The sequence below is a fragment of the Anguilla anguilla genome, chromosome 2 (genome assembly GCF_013347855.1).
Source record: "Anguilla anguilla isolate fAngAng1 chromosome 2, fAngAng1.pri, whole genome shotgun sequence".
Classification (NCBI taxonomy): Eukaryota; Metazoa; Chordata; class Actinopteri; order Anguilliformes; family Anguillidae; genus Anguilla; species Anguilla anguilla.
The window spans coordinates 27,781,464-27,805,050 of record NC_049202.1 but is presented as its reverse complement, the minus strand read 5'-3'; the positions used below and the strand labels follow the sequence as shown (position 1 = coordinate 27,805,050).

The 23,587-nt window shown below is 39.0% G+C and overlaps 1 protein-coding gene across 1 annotated transcript in view; it reads left to right on the top strand.

The window, feature by feature from the left end:
* The window catches only part of cwc25 (CWC25 spliceosome associated protein homolog), a 48,276-nt gene that overhangs the window by 11,754 nt on the left and 12,935 nt on the right, over positions 1-23,587 (top strand). The window contains exons 2-4 of the mRNA XM_035407206.1: positions 3,017-3,189; positions 5,684-5,920; positions 15,140-15,209. Of these exons, the coding sequence (XP_035263097.1) occupies positions 3,017-3,189; positions 5,684-5,920; positions 15,140-15,209 (480 nt within the window). The remainder of the gene's footprint in view (positions 1-3,016; positions 3,190-5,683; positions 5,921-15,139; positions 15,210-23,587) is intronic.

The following is a 23,587-nucleotide window of genomic DNA, read 5'->3' as shown; positions in this document are numbered from 1 at the left end:
GGCGCGGTTTCACACACACATACACACTAGTGATGCGCGGATCAGCTCTGACATCCCTATCTGCATGTACGCATAAATCATCCACTCGCCACCCACTCGAACAAATTATTTTCTCCGATCACACATTACCGTTATTTCTCATTATTTCGCAGCTGTTGCATATGACATACTCAGCACTTGACTCGTCATGGTTAAGTATTTCACTAAATCGCTCCCACACAGAACTTTTGTGACCTTTTTTTTGTTTTTAATTCTCCTTTTTTAATTTTCTCTCGGATAGGCTATTTTTTTCCTCCATTGCTGCTGAAGACAAATGGATGCTGCAATTGGTGCAATGAGAGTCTAGTCTGCTAATTCGTGCCTGACAAAAACTGAAGCTTAAAATATGTTCAGATTTTAGAGAATGTAATTAATATTTTCCTCATTAATGATGTATTATTTCACCCACCCGCAACCCATCCGCTATTAACCAGAATGTTAATTTTTATGACTCAGCCCGCCCGATTCGTGGATTAACCGCGGTGCCCGCGGATATAACTGCGATCCGCGCATCACTAATACATACATGCCTTATTTTTTCCCCCCACCCATATTCAGCAAAGAAGAATATCAGTCTCAGAGCCAATCAGAGGCAGAGTAGGGTGGGTCTTTGCAGAATGCGGGTGGGAAAAAAAATAACGCTACACATACACACACAGAGACAGACCTGCTAAATGTCAAGCGCACCGGTGCGACCAATGAAAATGTTTAGTCGCACTTGACAGATTTTTGGTCGCATTTGTGTGACCAAAATGGTCGCACTCTGGAGCCTTGTAATGGTTAACAAATTACATTAATTTGACCAGCCAAATGTCTGAAACATAAATACACTTTTAATGTTTGAATTTATATTTATATAGATACATCTTGAAGACCCAGCCAGTTGGGAACCATGCAGCACATAGTAGGCCCATCTGTTTTCCACACATGGAGGGTGGGAGCAATGAGCTAGTCTTAGGGAATTCCATGAGAAGTGGCACATACGAGTAGCAGTACGAAAGCATGCTAGTCGCAAAATGTAAGTTTAACACCAAAAGCGTTCTACGTGCTGTCCACCAGCAGTTAGGGGCTGCTCAGAAATTGCCTTAGTTCAATTAGTTAAATTAGTTTCATTTTTCAAGTCATGTTAATTTGTATTATTGATAACACTGCACATGCTGCTAGCATGTTTGAATGGTTTAAAGTACTTTTTCTAAGTCTCTGTAATGAACATAACTATTTCTCTTGAGGATCTTATTTACTGTAGCATTTTAGGACCTGTGTTTACAATCAAAGTATCTTCCGTCTTCAACCCCATCCCACGTTGCTAGTTAGTTTGTGAACTCTAGCAGGTTAGCTAGCTAATTTCATAAATGTTTAGCCTAATATTACTGATCAAAGAATAGCGTGAATGCATGTTAGCATTCTTCAGGAACAATGTACCAGTAGTTAACTGGCTAGCTGGCATTGCGCCTTGAGAAAAAACAAAATATAAGTATTGCTGCTGTGTGTTTGATTGGTATGTTAGCATTCTGTTGCATTAAATTACAGGTCTAGTTTGTTAATAACTGGCAGTTTTCTAGATGCAGAGGCTAGCTAGCGCAAAGCTAGCGCAACATCTGATATCGCCTCACTGCAGTGTTGGAATCTAAAAATCACAATTATTTACTATGGAAGTACAATACATTACAAAATAATAGCAGTGATGTAATGTTGATGTACTGTAGCAGTTTAGTACTGTAAGAATTACCTGATGGAATATTTCTTTGTCAGATCACTTTACATAAAGAACCTGCATGCATTCAGAATGAAAATGTTTCAGTCAGTTGTACAATGGCTGGTTATTTAACTAGTTTTATTAACATTTTATTAACAAGTGGTCTGTCTTTGAAAGACTTTCTCACAAATGCGAAAGTCTGTCGCCAGACAATTTGAAAATGTAAATTACCTAAATGAAAACAGGCGAGAACTTCTTGTCGGAAGTGTCAGAAGCTGAGTAGGCCTGACCAGTCACAGTTGCACGTTGTGCAGGTAAACAGAACACATGGAAAAAACCTGATGGCATAGTTTCTCTTTGACAGACTCATCCCAGTCAAATTTTTTTGAAAAACGTTGCTTTTCAGGACATTGCTCCATTTTGCCAATGAGACAAATGTCCAACTCATCCGTTATCCATGTCATCGATGGTGTGCTTCTTTTGTTCTGCTTACCTTCAGCTATGCCTTTACTCATCAAAATGCTAATCTGCCTCTCCATAATGGACAAGTAAGTTGATGGCCTTTTCTGGCCAGTGGTCCTCAGTAGTAGTGAAAACTATGGGCCATATGTGATATCTCAAAGCTTTTCCATAACCTGGTGGCAGACAGGCAAATACACCCCACTTTTTCATCTCAATATGAGGCTTTTCAGTGGTTTGAAACTTTGAATACAATGCTAATTTATGAAACAATCTTGTTAAAAAGCTTGTCTGTAATCTCCATTGCATTTTCGTTTGAAGAGTTGCCTAATCGACTATAAACACGGTCAATTTCCTCTACTTGGGCAGATATGATATGCCTACACCCACTGTCGTAGTGGGGGCACTTTCGATTCATGGGACTGTTGCATCACCCCCAGAGGCGAAATCATAATTTTAATTCTGATTTAGCCTATGAGTTCCTAGTTTGTTGAACAAGTATTTTTCTGTTTAGTAAAAATGTGAATGGTAATTTTGGTAATTGGTAATTTTTTATAAATGTGGAAATTTTTTAATCTCTTCAAAATGGAAAAACTGCACATTTACATTGTCTTGTTCAAATGTAAACTGGATTATATGTGATTTGGAGTTAATTCTGTTCATACTGAAGAAGGACCTTGTAAAAATTGGTGACTTCTAAAATGTTAATCCAGTTGATCATGCACACATTGAAATGGTTGACTGAAACTATATATTTTTTTTAGTGACGTAGTCCAATTTACAGTCTTACAACAAATCTTGAATCTTGAAATCTTTTCACAGAACTTGAAGAAGAGCTGGCACCCACAGACTCTCAAAAATATTGAGAGAGTATGGAAGGCAGAGCAGCGGCATGAGGCAGAACGCAAGAAGATTGAGGAGCTGCAGAAGGAGCTACGTGATGAGAGGGCTCGTGAAGAAATCACCAGATATGCACAGGAAACAGGCACTCTGAAGTTGGTCTTGCTATTTGAAATCTTGTCCATTAAGCATATGTTTTATGACACCTTATTTAACCTGCTTTTTAATCATCGGCTTCTGTTCTCTGTTTATTCTGTTCTCTGCATCTGTTTACTGTGTTTCTGACACTGGGAAGGAGGTTGAGCGGGGGGCTATGCATCGGTCTCCATCAGTTCATTTGTTCTTTCGTCACTCTGTTGTATTATGTGTCTGCCACAAGGTGGCCATGAACCCGGTATATCCTAGAACTGTCCATCACAGTGTCCCAGTGCAAAGTCAGCTTCCTTAGAAAGCAACATTTGAAGGCAGCATTTTCACTATTTTGCACACTTGACCTTTGTAGGGATGTTCCAAACTGAAGTCGTCAAATAATGCGTCCTGAGGTGCTTTATATTGGTTAAATTTGAAGACATCGGATGGATCCCATAGGTCTTTCTGATTACCTCAGGCTTCTCACTGTTCAGTTAATGGCAGCTCAAACCAGTGAAACTGGTGGAAATGTGAATATAGAGTGGATATGATTTGTTGTAGCTATATCTAACAGCACATTTTAATTATGTAATACACGGCAATAATATTTTTCATTTTTAAGCCTCAGTGAGCTTTCTTTGAGGTAGCCAGCAAATTCTCTTAGTAATCCTGTTACTTTCCAATCGGCCTGTAGTAGTCATAGTCTAGTCTTCACTTGGGTATTCAGCAAACATATATGATAGTCTTGTTAAAACTAAAAACTAAAAAAAGTAGCCTAACTAGTGGCTAGTTATGTGGTTTGCTGAACGTAAAACTTATTTTGTTTTTCCTTAAATAGAGAATCAGGACAATTGTGGCTACAATGACAGAATCCGTATTTATTTGTGTTGGATCTCTCAGTTGGAAATGGAACAGTAGCTAATCTTACTTCTTGCAGTGATTTCATACTTACCTGCATAATTATATCATAAACACCCTGGCTTGTAGAAACTGTTTGCTGCCTGATTGAACCCGTTATAAATTAACATATCAGTTTCCAAGCATTTATAGGTACCTTGCTAGTTAGTTAACAGTTAAAAACCGAGGGGTGGGTTAAGGTTTAAGGGGGGGGGGGGGGGGGGGTGTGGCAGTGTGATCGTTTTACTGTTTATTAAATTGTATTGTAACTAGTAAGAGGTTAATACATTTTCCTACACAGATACAGAGTTTACATTTTGTGTTTGGGCACTATATGTATTTATATTTTATGTCAGGGCAATTTTATTCATTTACTTTTACTTTGGCCGTGTCTCCAGATGAAATGAACGCCACTTTGTGTCAAGTTGTACCGGCAACAGAAAATGTCTCTGTTACATACAAACCTTTATGCTATCTGAATGATTTGGAGGATAATATAATCACATACAAATTCTAAACTTAAGTTAAGGGCTTTGAAGTCGGTGCCGATTGGTGCCAAAATGCCCTCAGTAGGGAGGTTGAACGTTCTGCCTGCAATGTAATCACAATGGGCTTTCCACACGCAAAAATAAAAACAAAATTGGCATCAGGTCATTTAATGAGAAAATATACAAAATCTGAGTAGATAATGCTATTAAATTGTTTCAAATGTGCACTGACAGTTCAGTGATATTACTTTTTGACTTTAGGAATCAGAAATGATTATGCTAATTTGACTCTGTTAATGAGCTTTTGTGCCTGCATTTAACACTTCACCAAAATCAGTGGGGTCATTATAAAAAATCTAACCACAAGAAAAACTCACTGTGAAATGTTTTACATGTTAATTGGTTATTATTTCATCGTACGTTTGTATGTTTAGGTGTCATGAAAAAAAAATTGTATCATAATACCATTACATCATTTTTGGCATGTTTTGCATTTTCAGAGTACATATTTCCTTAAATGTCACATCCCATAACAATAGCCTATACATTAGTAAATGCATTCAGTATATTAGTTTTACTGTATGAATACCACTAAATATTGGTTCATGCAATATAACAAGGTAACCCCACCCTAAAAGTTGCGCAGGCGATGATGCGTTTCCCTCCAATGATAGTGCTTGTGCGCCGAGGGTATTGGCTAATTTTTAACCTTTTATTAAAGCAAACAGCCATTACATTCTGGCAAGTTAACGATTTATGTTCTTATTTGATTATATTGTAGCATTTATGACTTGATGTATGAAAAATAAACTGTCAAAATTTGTATTCTGACAGATCGCCAAAAGAGGTTTGACGTCCCTACCCTCATTTCTAAACACAATGATTTTCAATTAAAGTTAAAAGGCCTAACTGTTAATCGTAACTTACTATAAGAGTAATGTTACGGCAACCTATCTGTGGCGTAGTTTCTCCCTCCTCTTTTTTAAAGTTGTACTTTTCTATACTCATTTCTGTCAAAAATATTTTCATTATAGAAATAAGCAACTAAATACCAAAGTTTGGCAGGCTGTCCAAATACATTTATTGTATGGGAAACACTGTACTATTTACTTGTTGTTATGTCCATCCCCTTCAGGAAGAAAAATGACCGCTTGGACTGGATGTACCAGGGGCCAGGAGGCCAGGTGTCCCGGGATGAGTACCTACTTGGGCGCCCCATTGACAAGCAGATCACGCAGCAGTATGAGGAGCCTGAGAGTGGACCATCTGCCCAAACTGGTCTACTTCCAGGCTCTATCTTTTGCCTCACCACCCCAGCTTCCACCCTTGACCTGGCTACCAAGATCCGAGAGGACCCACTTTTTGCCATTAGGTTAGTCACTATTTATATTTGACTGCAGGATCAGTAAAACTGCATTGTGTAAGTATAAGCATTAAACGGAGACTTGCTGTTAAACTTTGGACATATTGTTATACTGAAAGTTACCTTGACGTGAGAAGTAAAAACAATTCTTGTGCAAAGGACACAATCAGCACAGTTCAATCAAATCTTTTTTTAGCGCACTTGCAATTTAGTATGATGAAAACCAAAACCTGGCGCTGTTCTTCAGTAAGGTCTGCTTTATTTACCATATGTAGGTGCAGTGGCGGAAGAGGTTCTAGCCAATGGTAATGAGTGAACCATAGAATTGCTATTCTTTGATCAGACACTAGTAAAGCTAGTATACTTGGTTTGGTCCAGAATTTGTTTGTTTACAAAATTTTTCGAACATACTCATTTCATGGTTGGTTTTGTCTCACAGTCCTAATTCCAACACACTGCCGTTCATGGTCCATATCTATGCTGGAATTCCGTTTGATGCAAAAACTGCAGGAGAAAATATTAAGGACACTCGTGGAGAATTACTTGTGATTTCTCATCTCAGTTTGCTGTTCCTTTTTTGTTTTGGTGTTCAAAACAAATGGAACTGGAAGAAACAGCAATATGAGAGACTGTCATGATTGCATATTGTAAGAGGGGAGTCAAACTGGGACCCAGAAAAGGCTGGCATTTGAACGAGCCTGCACGCTGGGACTCATCCTGTACTTCAAAGGACCCGAGAGCCTTGTGATAAAACAATAGGTTACTCGGACTTCCTCTGGATGAGCAGGCCATTTGGCTCTCTGGACTGTTACCCTCTGGACAAGACTGAGATAAGGGGAACTGGACTGGTTGTTTATGGTTGTGTGTGAGCAAGCCGTTGGCTCTCTGGAATGTTGCCATCTGGACACGACTAAGATAAGGGAAACTAGTCTCTTTAGCCGCGTTTCCACCAAAAGTACCCAGAACTTTTAGTCCCAGGAACTACTTTTCAAGGAACTAAAAGGTTCCTTCAGCCCATTGTTGTCTGCGTTTCCACCGCGGTCTAAAGTCCCTCGAAGATTAGGCAAATTAGCCCACTGACGTATGTCGTCGGTCCATCTGTCCTATGATTTCTTCTGTAACCCCATACTACCACCCAAGTAGCCTACATTATTTACTAATAACCGGGACAGCCCGGAGGGGTTTATTCCACTTATATACAACGGGTTACCAACAATGACTATATATGGTTACTTTTGTATTTATTGATTTTTATCGATTGAATCACCTGGAATTGAAATATTCTTCTGCAGCCGTTTGGGCATATTTTACCGTTGTCAAGCAAAACTGTCGTTGGTAGTTGAACTTGGACCATTGTTATGCAACAAATAGAATATAACAGGCTAATAGTCAGATTGTAACTGTTTTATATATCCTCTCAAACACATTTGTTATGTTTTTATGCGAACATTCACTTTCATGTCTTGACATCCGAGGCGACAGAATGCATTCACATTTCCAATATAACTGGCAACAACAGCAGAAAACATGCACACATTGTAAACAATTTGCTGTTTGATTACTTTCTCATCATCAATTCCATATAGGCTAATTGCAAAATGACAAGAATAGAACGAAATCTCGGACTTGTGTGAAAATTTAAATTAGCAGTGGTACAGCCACCGTTTGCTTTCCTTCGAAGTTACTGCTAGCCGAGCAGCAAAGTGTGCCCTCCAGATGCGAACCATGCACCATAAATGAGTCCATAGTCTTCCTGGTCTTTTTGTGGAATTGAAGAATGGCAGAGTAAAATTACGGCAGTCTGAAAAAGCTAAAGGGATGATTACTAGAATTAACCTGTTATTTTACCCTGACAAAAAGTGCAGAAGGTGATTTCCAGTTTGCTTTTACTGTATCACCAATGTGAATTACGCAGAACTACTGCATACCTCACAAAACTGTATCAAACGTTTTGAGTCAGCAACCGAATTAATCCTTTGAATGTTTTGGTACATAATATGCTGTCCCAGAACGAATGCTTAGCATTTTATAAATCAAATACTAAAGCAAGAAAAGAACAGAAGAGCACACGTTATAATTCCAAGACGTTGGCAGGCTATAACCAAAACTAGGCTACTGCGCCGCATAACATACAAGTTTGATTTGAAGTTATTATGAAAATAAATCGGTTTGCGGCTGCAGATTTTTAAACATGGCGGTTGAAATAAACCACTGCAAGTAGTCGACCTATCAGAAATTTTCAGCGCTTGCGCCCCACCCCAAAGGTTCCGGTACTTTTGGAAAGTACTACCCCCCGAGCAGGAACTTTTTTGGGAACTAAATTTAGACCCTAGTTCCTGCGGTCGAAACGCACTGAGTTCCTCAAAAGGTTCCTAGTTCCGGGGTAAAGTTCCTGCGGTGGAAACGCGGCTTTTGTCTAGGGTTGTGGGTGTGTGTGTGTTGGGGCCATTACGGGTGAAAAGATCATCAGGCCTCTGCCCAAATGGTGGGGCAACTGCGCGTGACAGTACCACAGTGCCCTTATGTGGGCCCCTCTGTCATTACACTTTTTATTTCTTTTCTGGATCTGGACTCTAAACCATCTGTTTATCATATTTACAAACCCTGGAAAACCTTACAAACCATGCACATGTTTTCATTATATTACTGTATTATGCCTTATGTAATAATAACATGGATTGCATGTAAAATGGTTCAACAAAAGGGTATTTTCATGACAACTGCACCATAATATTACATCCCCTTGACATGTTTGGTATGGACGTATTCAGGGAAATTTAAGAAATTGAATGAAATATGTTTCATACCAAATAGAATTTGATAAAACATAGTTTCTGAAACTCAGGAAAAAACTATCCCAATGGAATGTCCTCTCTGGTAATCATCTCCTTTTCCCAATTTCCCCACTAATTGTTTTGACAACAGCCCCCATATTGTGGGGCCCTAAATTCCAGATTTTATCATTCGTCCAGGTTATTTTATGGCAATGCCGCCTAGATCAAACGTGGGATTTGGCTTAAAAGGAAGGGAGACAAAGCAATCTGGGAAGATCGTAATCGACTTCCCACACTGCACAGACTCTGTGCTCTGTGTGTAGCTAGACAAGGAAGATCGTAATCGACTTCCCACACGGCACATACTCTGTGTTCTGTGCGTAGCTGAACAGGGAAGATCGCAGTCGACTTCCCACACTGCGTGTGTAGCTAAACAGGCTGGGTAAGAACTTTTTACTTGGTATTTATGTTTTAAAAACCTTCCATATTTTAAATTGACTGGGAATGTGAAGCTAATTACCTACCTGCCTGTTAAATAAATTCTTCTTATTTTTAACTTGCGTGGTCTTCATGACTCTAATCCATTTTATCTTCTTTTCAGCCGAAATTCCAATTAAATACTCAGGGGGACAATTATGACTAGGACCGACTGATCAGGGGTCTAGTACAGCGAAAGTCTTTAGTGAGGTCCTCAAGTTAGATAGGCGACCACGATCTGCCCGCTAACGGGATTGGTGTTGTATTGGTTCTAGAGTTTTGGCTTAAGAGTACCCATGGGCGTTGTACGCCGGTTCTTGTCAAATTCGCCTTAAGGAGCCCGATAGATACACACTGTCCTGGGCTCATAACTATCTATGCACAAAGGAAGGCATGTATTATGGTGGTCAGCCTCCTACCCTCTGGAGGCTTCACCGAACTGAGATTTAACAATAGTGCTAAACCCGGGAGCATATATTGAGGAATGATGGCACAAGATAGAGTCGAGTGTAAGCACTCCAAGTTCCACGTATAGTTAAACCCAAATTTTAAATTCTAATTTCATTTGGAGTCAGATTATTACAAGAGTAAAACTAGTAACTGTTACGCTTACTTGCTGTGGTCATGGATATATTTGATGTGTTGTTCCGCTCATTTGTGAGTATTCTGATGCTCCCATTGGAATATTGACAGTCCGGCGACAGATCAGATATATCTCTGATGACAGCATAGCCCCGTTTGCGAACGGAGAGTAACCAGAATGCTACTGGTCCGTTTCAGGCCAGTCTTAAGCGGGATATGAAGCAGCGCATTCATATCTGACCCCCGGCGACGGAACCAGTGTATTCTTAAGTATAATTGTGCCCTGTTCTTACGAACAGAGGAAAAATAAATAACATCTCCGTTTTTGACTCACACCAGCCAAAGGAAAACACGCGGTGCCTTCCCCTCCAGCTACAAACCCCCATTGGTCTAGCTGTGGGGTGTTTACAATATGCACACACATGCTTTTAGAATGGATGTTGCTGATGTGCTCAGGGTTTCCCCCAGAAAAGTTGTTAGGCTCAGTGGCAAGTATCTTTTGACGGGGGCTGGCGGCCCAGCGGCCAAGTGTCTTTTTTGACGGGGGCCCGGCGCGGGCCAGCGACAGACTGATGGCAGCATTAAGGTAGGGCCCTATAGTTTCTGTGATAACAGAATCATGGATGGAATCGCGGAATTGAGAATTTAAAAAAGCTATAACACAGATTCCGTAGGGCCCTACATTAAGTCAGTGCTGAAAGATGACTGGAGATTTTAAAAATATGACTATGTAATGTGAATGTTGTTATAAATAAGTCATTTATTCAACACAAATTTAAAAAATCAAAAAATATTTACAACATAGCGGAGTCTTACAAAGAATCTGACAACAATGTACAGTCTTGGAATGCTGTGTTTTCAACAACAACAAAAGAAATTTAATTGAATTAAATAATATAAGTTTTTGCACTCTACAAAACACTTGTATTCAAGTCCTGATTGGCTTCTAAATCTTACAACAAGCCTTGGAATGCTGGACACATTTTAATAGGGATGGGACACGAGAACTGGTTCCAAGTTGTCCTATTCATAATCGTATGCCTCCGAGCTCATCGATTCCGCTTATCGAAGCCTTTGTGTTTTTACGACAGCTGCGCATTGCAAAACAATGACGTAACGCCTTCCATATGACATAACGTCTAATTATTTGCTCTAATGGCCTTCCATAGTAGGCAGCCTCTTTCAGGTGTTTGTTTTGGACGGCAGCTGTCACAACAAATTCGATCCGGACTGCCAGCCTTGATGCTTGATACATTCTGTTGCGATAATGGTTTTAAGACAAATCAGCAATTTCTCTGGATTAACGGGTTATTTTCTAGCCTGAAATGTGATCGTATTAGGCTACTAAATGGCTACACATGTCATGTAACATGCATGTAATTGGCTATCTCCCTGGATATGAAGTAAATGTATTTAGCAATAAATAATAATAATAAATGCAATTTTATCCATGGAAATAGCTACAAATACAAAAAGGTGAAATAAATGTTGTGGTTGCGATTGCCATCATAAATGTCAGAAGGAAAAGTCACTGACAAAACAAATAAAAAGTTTGCCCTCTTTGCAGTGGTTTGGGCTGGAAACGAGCTGTAAGAGCGGGATATGTGCAACACTGCCTACTGATTGGCTACTGAATCTTACGACAGTGTACAGCCTTGGAATGCTGGGCACATTTCAACAACAACAAAATATCTATGTATCTGTGTTACTGACTGTTTGGCTAGCTAGCTAAGTTAGCTAAATGACCATGTTGTCGTGCACATCAATGTCATCAAGCTAACGTTATTAATAAACAAGTCGTTATTTCGATGGTGATTAATAAATCATGTAATGTTGCAATGTATCGAACGTTACATTCATGCTATTAGTTTAACGTTACCTACACACTGCTTAAGTTAATATAAAAAGAATGTATCTACCGAAGAGATGAAGTGATAACGCAGTTTGTAACGAGGTTAGTTAGCCTACTAAATAAGAAATGGCGGCTTGCTAGGTTACGTTAGCTTGTGATAGTTGGAAGCGTGTTGAACGTCACTCCATGCACAATGAGGGTAAAGAACACTGATCTCAGACCTGCTGTTTTCCTATAGTACGTTCACGTTTTAACCAACAGATGTCGCTGGTGAGCTTTCGTACTGAGCCGCCCTACTGTAACTGAAGTTTAAAAAACATATTAAAAATACATTTAAAAAAAATAAAATTCCCTGATGCTTAGGCCCGGCGGGGGGTCAACTTAGGTCTGGCGGGCCGCTGGGCTTGCAATACACTGGCGGAAACCGTGGTGCTGTTGCCATCAGATTGTTTCAGTGTCGGGGGAGTGATTACTGAATAAAATATGTTTATTGTTTGAACCCAGCAGTTTTAACTGATCAGTACCCTCATATAATGTTTAGCACTCTGAATACCAATTACAAGTGTGATTGTGTGCCTAAACCCCTCACTTAACCTACATATAAATTACATTTAATGGGATTTAATTTAATAATTTTTACTGGAATTAGCAATCATAAATTAAATCACTGAATTTGTTATATCAACATGGGCCTTTATCAGTCGATCATTCACTCAGTGCTACTACAGAGAGATTAAAATTTAGCAGAATACCCAATTTATTATGAATATAAAATTAAATGCAGTGATTTTAATAAATGAAGCTTACCAGAAGTAATAAAAATACATGAAATCTAGTATCCATGAACTACCATAATAACAGATTACAATTAGCTAAAATAGGAAAAATAAAAAAAGACCGATACAAGGAATAACAGATTCCCCACAACACTAGGAGGAACTTGAGTAAGATGTTGAGATAACTGACAAGAGGTACACTTATCCATGGTATGAATTATTGGACAGGATGCCAGGGATGTGGCTGTGGTTGAGGGACCAGTTCAGGGGGGTTAAGCAGAAGAGGTGAAGCACTGCCGGGGTCTTGCTCCAACTTTGGAACATTCACTGTAGTGTGAATGTGGTGGCTGATGTTCCACTCTGCAGTAGCTTGAAGTCCAGCCATTATTGCCAGGGTGTGGTGAGAAATGGGTTTGATTGCTGGTCTCCCAGTGCTAGGGTGTTAGCATGGACAATGACACCACTTGAGGCAATAATCCCCATGTGGTCTTTAGGGCCTGAAAAGAAAAGGTATTTAGTGGTGAGAAAAGACTCCAATGGGAAGAAATCTGGAGAGGAACCCAGCTATAGAGGGGGGAGCCCATCCTCCACTTGCCAGCCTGGTGTAAAGTAGCAGTAGAATGGAATGTAGCAGAAATGCTACAAAGGATCTATAGCCACGTTTCCACCACAGGAAATTTACCCAGGAACTAGGAACCTTTTGAGGAACTCTGCATTTCCACCGCAGGAACCAGGGTCTAAGTTCCGGGGACTTTATTTTACCCCCAAAAAAGTCCCTGTTCGGGGGGTAGTACTTTCCAAAAATACCGGAACTTTTGGGGTGGGGTGCAAGCGCTGAATAGTTCTGATTGGTCGACTACTCGCAGTATTTTATTTCAACCGCCATTTTTAAAAACCTGCGGCCGCAAACCGATTTATTTTCATAATAACTTGAATTCAAACTTGTATGTTATGCGGCGCAGTACCCTACTTTTGGTTATAGCCTGCCAACGTTTTGGAAGTCATGAGAAATTAAGATTGTGGATTATAAGGTGTGCTCTTCTGTTCTTTTCTTGCTTCAGTATTCGTTTTATAAAATGTTAAGCATTCGGCTGGGACAGCATATAATGTACCAAAACATTCAAACGGTTTAATTCGGTTGCTGAATATTTTCTTCCGGATTTTTTTTGTTAGTCCGTTATAATTGACTCAAAACGTTTGATACAGTTATGTGAGGTATGCGGTAGTTCTGCGTAATTTACATTGGTGATACAGTGAAAGCAAACTGGAAATCACCTTCTGCACTTTTTGTCAGGGTGAAATAACAGGTTCATTCTAGTAATTGTCCCTTTTGCTTTTTCAGACTGCCATAATTTCAGTCTGCGATTCTTCAATTCCACAAAAAGACCAGGTAGACTATACATGGACTCTATCTATGGTGCATCGTTCGCATCTGGAGGGCACACTTCGCTGCTCCGCTAGCAGTAACTTTCAAGGAAAGCAAACAGTGGCTGTACCACTGCAATTTTCACGCAAGTCCGGGTTTTCATTCTATTTATTCTTGTCATTTTGCGATTAGCCTATATTGGCAATGACGATAAGAGTCGAATTAATCAATTCAACAGCAAATTGTTTACGACGTGTGCATGTTTTCTGCTGTTGTTACCAGTTATTTGTAGAATGTGAATGCATTCTGTCCTCTCGGATGTCAAGACATGAAAGTGAATGTTCGCATAAAAACAATGAATGTGTTTGAGAGGATATATAAAACAGTTACAATCTGTATATTGGCCTGTTATATCCTGTTTGTTGCATAACAACGGTCCCAGTCGAACTACCAACGAGAGTTTTGCTTGACAACGGTAAAATAATATGCCCAAACGGCCGCCGAAGAATATTTAAATTTCAGGTGATTAAAGTCGATAAAAATCAATGAATACTAAAGTAACCATATATAGTCATTGTTGGTAACCCGTTGTATAAGTGGAATAAACCCCTCCGGCTGTCCTGGTTATTGGAAAATAATGTACTTCGGTGGTAGTATGGGGTTACACAAGAAATCAAAGGACAGATGGACCGACGACGACTTTTACATACGTCAGTGGGCTAATTTCCATAATCTTCACGGGTCTTTACACCACGGTGGAAACGCAGACAACAATGGGCTGAAGGAACCTTTTAGTTCCTTGAAAAGTAGTTCCTGGGGCTAAAAGTTCCGGGTACTTTTGGTGGAAACGCGGCTTAAGCTACCTAATGTGTCAGCAATGAAGCAGCCAGCTTGACACTTGATGCTAAGCTCCCTACCCAGCCCAGACATCCACATTTAATTTCATAAGTGATTATACTTTACCATTTAACAGGATATAGGACAATATAAATGGCTAACTGTAGGATTGACTAAAGAGGTATGTTTTAAGTCTACACTTAAAGACAGAGAGTGTGTCTGAAGCCTGCACATACACAGTGAGATTGTTCTATAAGACAGGAGCTCTATAAGAAAAAGGCTCTACCACCCATTGTAATTTAAGATATAAAATATTGAGTAACTAAGGGGGCAATCACATGGGAGTTTGGTAAAGGAAAGCTGATTAAATGCATTTTATTATCATTTTATTTATTTCATACAGTTTCTCTTTGTCTAATGTAAAAACATTTGTAAACCATGTAAAATCTAAAATAAAGATCTGAAACTATTCAGTGTAACAAATAAACATTAATTGAGGAAATCAGCTTGTATGCATGTTTTCTTATGTTTGATCTTATTTCCTTCCCTTTTTCTATATCAAAGAAAACGAGAGGAGGAAAAAAAGCGGGAGGTTCTAACCAACCCTGTGAAAATGAAGAAAATTAAAGAGATGGTAAGTTGTCCACTACCAATAAGTTTTTCACTTATATTTTATTTATTGCAGGGTTCTTAACAAAATAATGTAACCAGATCTCAGTTCATTATTGAGGGAAAAATGTATAAAAGGTTTTTGTCTGTTCGTGAAAGCCTTTAATTTGACACTCGGTATCAAGTTGGAGAGTATGGTAATTTGAAATGTCCTATCCCTGAGCAGTCTAGTAAGCCTATTTCAGTTTGCATGTGAAACATGCAAACTTCTTTCTCAGGATTATTATTAATATCCCATTTTGTAAAAGCTGCCTAGTCCTACTGTTTTTATACTGCCCATACAAAATGTGCACCATATTATTCAACTATATGTGCAGATGAATGCGATTCAAAATCACAGTTAATCCATTATTGGCAATTAAAGATGCAAAAGTTGCCATTGAAATTGAATTGAGCCCACTTACTTCCTATGGAAACATTACCCTCACAACATGTCCTCCAACATGGCCAATTAAGATCGATGTGATGCAGTTTAATGAGGTAGACTATATTAGTGTCGTGTAAACGGGACCAATTGGTCAGACTCATTGTTGTGTAGAAATCAAGCTGCCAGAAAAATCCCTGACACATACATGGCAGTTCACACGGTTACAGCAATCGCAAGCATAGCTTCAGAATACGAGACTTCAGCTCAAATCTTTGTTTGTTAGGCTGCTCTGATTGGGCATGCCTGAGGTCTGCTCTCGTTGGAAGACATGTCACCTGCTACAGCAGTGTTCAGTGGTAACCTAACATTGGCCAATATGTTTCTGTGAAAATCATGGCAAAAATTATCCAGAGAATTTGAAGCATCAAAGTCTCCTCATCCATATTTTTGCCATTTAAAGCGCTGACGTCACCAGCTAGTACGTGCAAAGGAAGACGGGACTACTGTAGCTTCACTGTCAAACCTATTATTTTTCACGATCTGTGCAGACCTTTGTCTATTTAATTAAAAAACAGACTTGTGTTTCTCAAAAGAGAATTTAGAACGGTCAAACAAGTGAAAACACAAACATACATAGGCCTACACACTGCAGTACAAGTTTGAAATAAAATTAGATTACCTTTTTCCTTCTACATTGATGCTCCAACTCGTCAATGCCATATACACATTGTATTTTGGTGATCTGTGCCCTGTGTAGATGCTCGAAAATAGAACCGAGCTCTGAAAGGCACGTCAACAGGTTTTGACGTGCCCACTTGACACCTCCAGTTTGTCTACAGCCGTTGAAAACAATGGGTGTGTTTGTTGATGCGAGCGTCTGCTTTGTAACTGTCAGGCCCTTTAGTCAGCTAAAAAGTTGTGGTGAAACATCACTGGGGTTAAAAAAAAAAACTGTTGAAAAGAGGAAGACAAATGATAATGTCAAGGAAGAACGAAGCAAGGTTAGCCCCTTTGTGCAGATACCAAATCCTCACCCATTTAGGGTGTGTTATATTTAAGGCTTTTTAACTCCAGATGTGAGCATCTCAGAGACTGGCTAATTATGAAAATGGCTAATATGAAGCAAGCCACTAGTACAACTTACAGTACTAACTTAGATTAGTTTATTTTCATAATTTAGGTAGAGATAAAATGGCGCAAATATAGTTACCTTAGCAAAAATGCAAAAATTAAGTTGTTCTCCTTTAGTTTGAAATGAAGTACAAAGAGATTGCATATATATATATATAATGGGTAAAACTATACTTGTTCTGGATCATAAACTCCTTGATCACAAGTGTTCAAAATCCGAGAGTGATATGCGGAACTACTAAAGATCTATGAAGAAAAAAGTCAGCAGTGTGCCCTGGTGTTCTTTAGTGTCTCTGAATTAATTCAAATTGTCTGAATTGTGCATTGATGTAAATCACAATCATATATTTCAATACAAATAAACAGTTTTGACTCACACAACTCACTTTTGCATCATTTTCAAGTGGAAATTACCTTTTTTCATCAGTATAGGTGTCTAAGATATCTAGGTCTGCCAAAACCTATCCAAATCCTATGCAAAAACATCAAAAATGAATAAAATGCTTTTTGTCCATTACAAAGCATATACATTTGATGGTTTAAGATGAAACATTGATGACGCATAATAATTCAAAAACATTGTGACACACTGTGGTACACATACCTAAATATGAAATAATTCAGTCTTGCATGTTTTTCTGTACTCAGTATTTTCTGTACAGAATGCAATCTTTTGTTGCATGGGGATGGGGTGACGTTTTAAATGTTACTATTTATTATCCCTCCAAGGGACGCTTTACGTTCACCTAGTACACATCGGCACACAGTAAATATGTATGAGTATTTTCTATGCCCTAAGTGACAAGTATAGCCCATACCTCACATTATCACTAACACTGCCCAGGCTGTGCTAACAATGCCCCTATACAAACAGCTATTCAGGCTTATTAGTTAGCCCACAGTAAATATTTGCTGAGTATTATTAGGAAAGGCTAACAGTTGTTTCTTACAACCAGTGTGAATATAACAATATCAAAAATATAACACAATAGACCCACTCCCCAGATAAGTTCCTTAAGCGATGCTGATAAATTGGCAAAATTAGTAATGTCTGAGGTGAGGGTGGGGTTGGGGGTGGACAGGGGGGGAGGACCTATACGCTCCCCAGGGAGAAAAGTTTGTAAGTTTTAACAATTAAATCCATCAATCTGGTGCACTTTGAAAGAAAAAGTAAGAGGCTAGATCTGTGAAAAATTTGAGCTTTTGTAAACAGTCCAATCATAAACTCATAGAGTTGTATCACCTTTTAAGACGCTTGAACCAATACTTGAGCCATCAAAGAAATTAATCAAAAGCAGTCACTTGTTGTACAGTTTATTTCAAGCGTTTGGAATGGCACTCTAAAGTTGCAGTAAAAAATTTGACACTGCATGCTACGTCAGATTTTGAGAATCTCACTCAACTAAAATCATAAAAAACATTTCTGCAGATAGCTTCAGATAGCTAAAATGTCAAACAAGTTTCAATGGGAGATTATTTAGAAGCAAGATATTAAAACTACATGAACATCTGTTGTCAACATTCATCTAAAAACAGTACTTGAACTTGATTAATATTCAACTTTGAATACATTTTAATGATCAACATAATATTTTGTATGTCACAGTTGGGATGCAGCTTTTCCAACTTGATGTTAGAAATGACGTTGCCGAGTAGTACAGTTTACAGTAAGCACATGGATAACGTTAGTTGTTTTAAATTTACAGAACATTGTAACCCCTGTTTCGTTCATAATGGTGTAAATGTAGTGAGAGCTACCTCAGAAAACAGGCTAATGTGTCAAACTTGGCCAGCCGCTAATTATTCATAGAGCAGTGCAAGTATCCACAGTATCACTCACTCATGTAATCAACATAATGTTATACTTCAGAGTCGGATACAGATGATTTTGCTAACTTCATACTGAAGATAATGTTTTAAACCATTGTAACCACATTCACATCAATGTAGCTAGCAACTAGTTAAATGAGGGGGGGGGGGGGGGCACATATAAAAAGTGCTGTAATTCCTACACTGTTCACCCGATTTGGATGTAAATACATTTAAATTAAAGCTGAAGGTCAGCACTTTGAGGTCATATTCATTATTTAATTTAAACTCCAATATGCTGTGGTAGGTAAAATAACAATAACTTTGTCAATGTCCAAATATTTATGGACCTGACTGTATCCAAAATCTCTCCAAAAATGAATAAAATGCTTTTTGTCCATTATAAAGCATATGAAGGTTTAAGATGAAACATTGATATCAGATAAATAATGCAAAAACATTATCACACAATGTGGTACAGTACCTAAATGTGTAATTACCTCATGAACTCTTGTATGTTTTTCTGTACTTTACAGTATGTAGCCTAATGTTTTCTTGTATGGGGATGGGACAACATTAAAACAATATTCAACCATCCACCACATTTTAGCGATGTTCCAGCTCATGTCACATCCAGTGCATTGAACACAAACCCTGCTGAGCTAACGACTCAGTTCCAACGAACGCTTATGTTACAGCGTGAAATATCCTCAATATAAAATACCACTAACCTATTTAAAGACAAATCAATTTAAAAAATAACATATAATAGGACACTGCCGTTGTACCCTTGAGCAAGGTACATAACCTGCATTGCTTCAGTATATATCCAGCTGTATAAATTGATGCAATGTAAAAGTTGTGTAAGTCACTCTGGATAAGAGCGCATGCTAAATGCCTGTAATGTAATGTAATGCAGCAGATAGAAACAGAGACAGAATCAATGCTGTCGTTCCCCTGTTCTGACTTCCAGAAAACAGCATATCAGCTAGGTCTATCAGCAAACATATGCCTTCGCCATGCTCAGAAGTTCTCAAGAATAATATTTTCCAAGAAATGACGAAAGTCATTGATAAAGTTTCGCCAGGTGCAGTGTCTTTTACTGCTACCACAGACTGACTGCGTAATCGTTAGAATGCTCGTCACCTACTGGATAGATTGTCAATCAAGCCAGATCGTAGTACAAAGGGCGACAACACCGTAAACAACATGTGTGGTATTACGCACAGCTATATTGGAAGGTACCCAGGTGTACTGCCATACCTTCAGCTGTTGTTGGCTTTATCTTGTTGCTACGATGGAATACAAATTTTTAGCGGTGAAAGAATGTTTTCATGTATGCCCAGATAGACACTATTGTCCAGTGTGTCATGCATGGGGGGTGTTACAGATGAGACTGCCAGGAGGAGGTGCTTGGTAAATGGACAACCAGCGCGACAATGGTGGCGCTTAGAAACTCCGTCTTTACATTACATTACATTACATTCAGCATAGTTGTTCTGAATCGTCTCCTAATAAAGCTAGAACGCAGAGTTTGTGTTTTCAACTCAATATTTGGTTGCAGGAGAATGTCTGAATTGAGCAATCCAGACACACCAACCACTAGGGGCACTGCACGAAGGGGTTAAGGCACTGTTGAATTATTCTGATAAAAAAGATCTTGTAATTGTGTCACATGGTGATCAATTCTAAACTACAAACATAGCCAAGTTTCAATCTTTAAAGTAATAATCTTGAAGATTTTCATTAAAATAAATGTCTGTTAAGTCACTATCTATCGCCAAATTAGGTAACACAATGGTGATTGAGCCTATTATATTAATTTATATTATTATTATAATTTATGATTAACGAACTGGGTGTCTGTGGTGACATTCCCGGGAAAAAATCACAAGCGGCGCATAGTTAGTGACGCGTTTTCCATCACCCATCAGTGGTTGGTCCGCCAGAGAGGGTAGACGGAGCTAACGCAACAGGCTCGCTCTTCAACTCACTTGTGTGTGAGCTGCGTACTGTTTTTTCCAGTGTCTGCTAGCGTTACAATAACAGAGAAAGGGGGGTTATGGAACCCTAAAAGGTTTATGTGTAACATGAGGGGTCATATTATTTGTTGATGTAGATTTCGTATTACATTTGATGACGATATAATGTTACTAAATTACATAGCCTAGCTATTTGCACAGCTAACGCTAGCTACCAGACCATGTCAAGAAAGGCAACATTAGTTTAGACGAAGTTGCGCACAGTAGCCATCTCTCATATCAGGTAACGTTACGTTGCGCTAGCTAGCTAATGTAATTAACACAATCTAATGTCAGCTAGCAATTAGAAAAAACGCTACCTACTGGTACCGACCTCGCAAAACGTCTCTCGAATGCAATGCTACCTTGTTGCAATGTAGCTAACTAAAGGTCAGTTCAGAACAATGATTCGCAACGAGACTGGATGCAACTTGCAAAATTCCAAGACGTCTGATTGTAAACGTTCTAACTGCACTTGGCGATTTGACAAGGTGGGTCTTTTGAAACCCCAGGCAAAGGCTTCCGACGCTCTGCAAATAACCAGTTCACACCACTGCAATTTTCTCTGCAACATTCTAAAACCGTTTCGTATCGTTGTGAATCATTGACCTGAACGTTGGCCTTAACGTTACCGTTATTTACATTGCCATCAAGTTCATCAATATATTATAATGTTCAGAATAAAGCCGTCTTTACACAGAGCATTAACCCCGGGGTATAGGTGGAGCAGAGCCGGTCTGATTTCAGTGTAAAGATGTCAAGCCGGAGAAATAAATACGGCAGTATGGATTCGCGTTATTATTTTATTACGCTTCCTCATATGTTCCTTCAGCCTTGATGCCCCTTTTTTTGATGAAATCTCCTTTGTTTTTGTTTTATTCTTCTTGTTCTGATTGCTAATTTAACACCCAGCTCAGCTTTATTCTCGAACAGTTTAGCTAGCAAAACCAGAAACACCAGGGGTATGTAAGGGATTCAAAAAATATCACACAACAATCATTCACGAGAACGACAGTGTTTATTGTGCACGAGATACATAATTGCACGAGCCACAGCGAATCCCCCGGATTCTTCTCTGTAGTGTAAAGATGTTCATACCGGACAAAAGGTGGATAAAGAACGTCTGTGGAATTTGATCATCACTAATTCTACCCCAGGTCTGCTACAGCATTTTAACCCGGCTCGGCAGTGTAAAGAAAGCTTAAGTTAGCCTAATGTTAGACAATGAATGAGTGTGTACATAACGCCACTTTTATAACAACCATTTTTTATTCAGTAAATAGTAAGTGTTATAGTTGGCCCAGGTGCCAACTGACTTGACGTCACACAGGCAACACTGGTTGGATCTGGTTGGATCTCTGGGAAGTGAGGTCCAAAAACACACCTGCAATTACTGCTTTTTGCCATTGGTACCGCCAAAGAGAACGAAACGGAAATCTTCGAGATTGTAACTTTAACAAAGAAAATGTACTGTATGTGAAATGTATTTGAATACAAATGGATGGTAAACCTGCATACTCATAAAAGTGTATGACAGCAAAAACAAGGCAACAAGCCAAAATCAAGACATGGTTTGAAGAAATTCAGAAAAAACTTGACAACGTTCTTGAACATCATACAACCACCAACACTTTACTAACGAATTTGGTAACCAGAGTAGATTTGATGGATAAAATAGGAGAAATTTTCTTAAGTGAACTCCATGATCAGAATGTTGAAGTGGACGCACATTATATCCACACTCCTGAAGTGGAGAAGAATTTGACACAATGTATTGTATTCTCATTCATAGCCTTTCAACGACAGTAATTACTGTTTACATTATATGACTAAATGTGTCTGGGGCTGTTTTTCATGATTCAGGATAGGCTCCTTAGTTCCAGTGAAGGCAAATCTTAATGCAGTTACATTCTAGATGATTGTGGCAACAGTTTGGGGAAGGCCCTTTCCTGTTTCAGCATGACAATGCCCTCGGGTACACAGCGAGGTCAATATAGAAATGGTTTTGTTGAGAGAGGTGTGGAAGCATTTGACTGGCCTTCACAGAGCCATGAACTCAACCCCATCCAACACCTTTGGGATCATTGGAAAGCCCATTCAGTGCCTGTCCTCACTAATGCTCTTTTGGCTGATTGGAAGCAAATCCCCACAGCAATGCTCCAACATCTCGTATCAAGCCTTCCCAGAAGAGTAGAGGTTGTTATAGCAGCGGGGGATGTGAACGACACACATTTCTGACCGTCGTCTCTGAAACTGCCTAACCATTTTTTACTGTCTGATGTGGCACACAGTGTTAAGTATGGGTCGATCAGCTGGGCCTAAAACTTTAAAACAATGACAGGCTCGTTTTCCCTGTACCAGTCAAAATGACCAGTTGACGAGTCAAATTACTCAAATGCATTTACTTATAATCCATGATACATTAACAATTTGTTATATTGAAATAGGTTTTTTGACAAAATAATTTGATAACTGCTGTTAAATTTTTGGGAGATGTTTTTGGGAGCGGTGTTATAACATACTGTAGGAACGGTTAGAATTACCATTGAATGCGGGGGAGTGCTGTCCTCCATTGATTCCTCAAAAGGGAACGTTATTATGTGAACAAAGCAGCTACACTAATGTTCAATGCCATATAGGCAGCTTGGAGTTGAAGGGGGGGTTACATAGAAAATGTTACTATCTTTACTTTGAAACGCTGGAGTTCAGCATCTCAACTTCCGCAAGCCATCGGTCCAGAACATATTCTGAGGTTTAATTAAGGGGCCAAAGGTAATTGGACAATTTGCTGCTCAGCTGTTCCATGGCCAGGTGTGTGTTATTCCCTCATTATTTCATTCACAAGTAAGCAGATAAAAGGTCTAGAATTGAATAGAATAGAATTTCAAGTGTGGCATTTGCATTTGGAATCTGTTGCTGTTAACTCTCAATATGAAGTCCAAAGAGCTGTCACTTTCGGTGAAGCAAGCCATCATCAGGCTGAAAGAAAACAAAGCCCATCAGAGAGATAGCAAA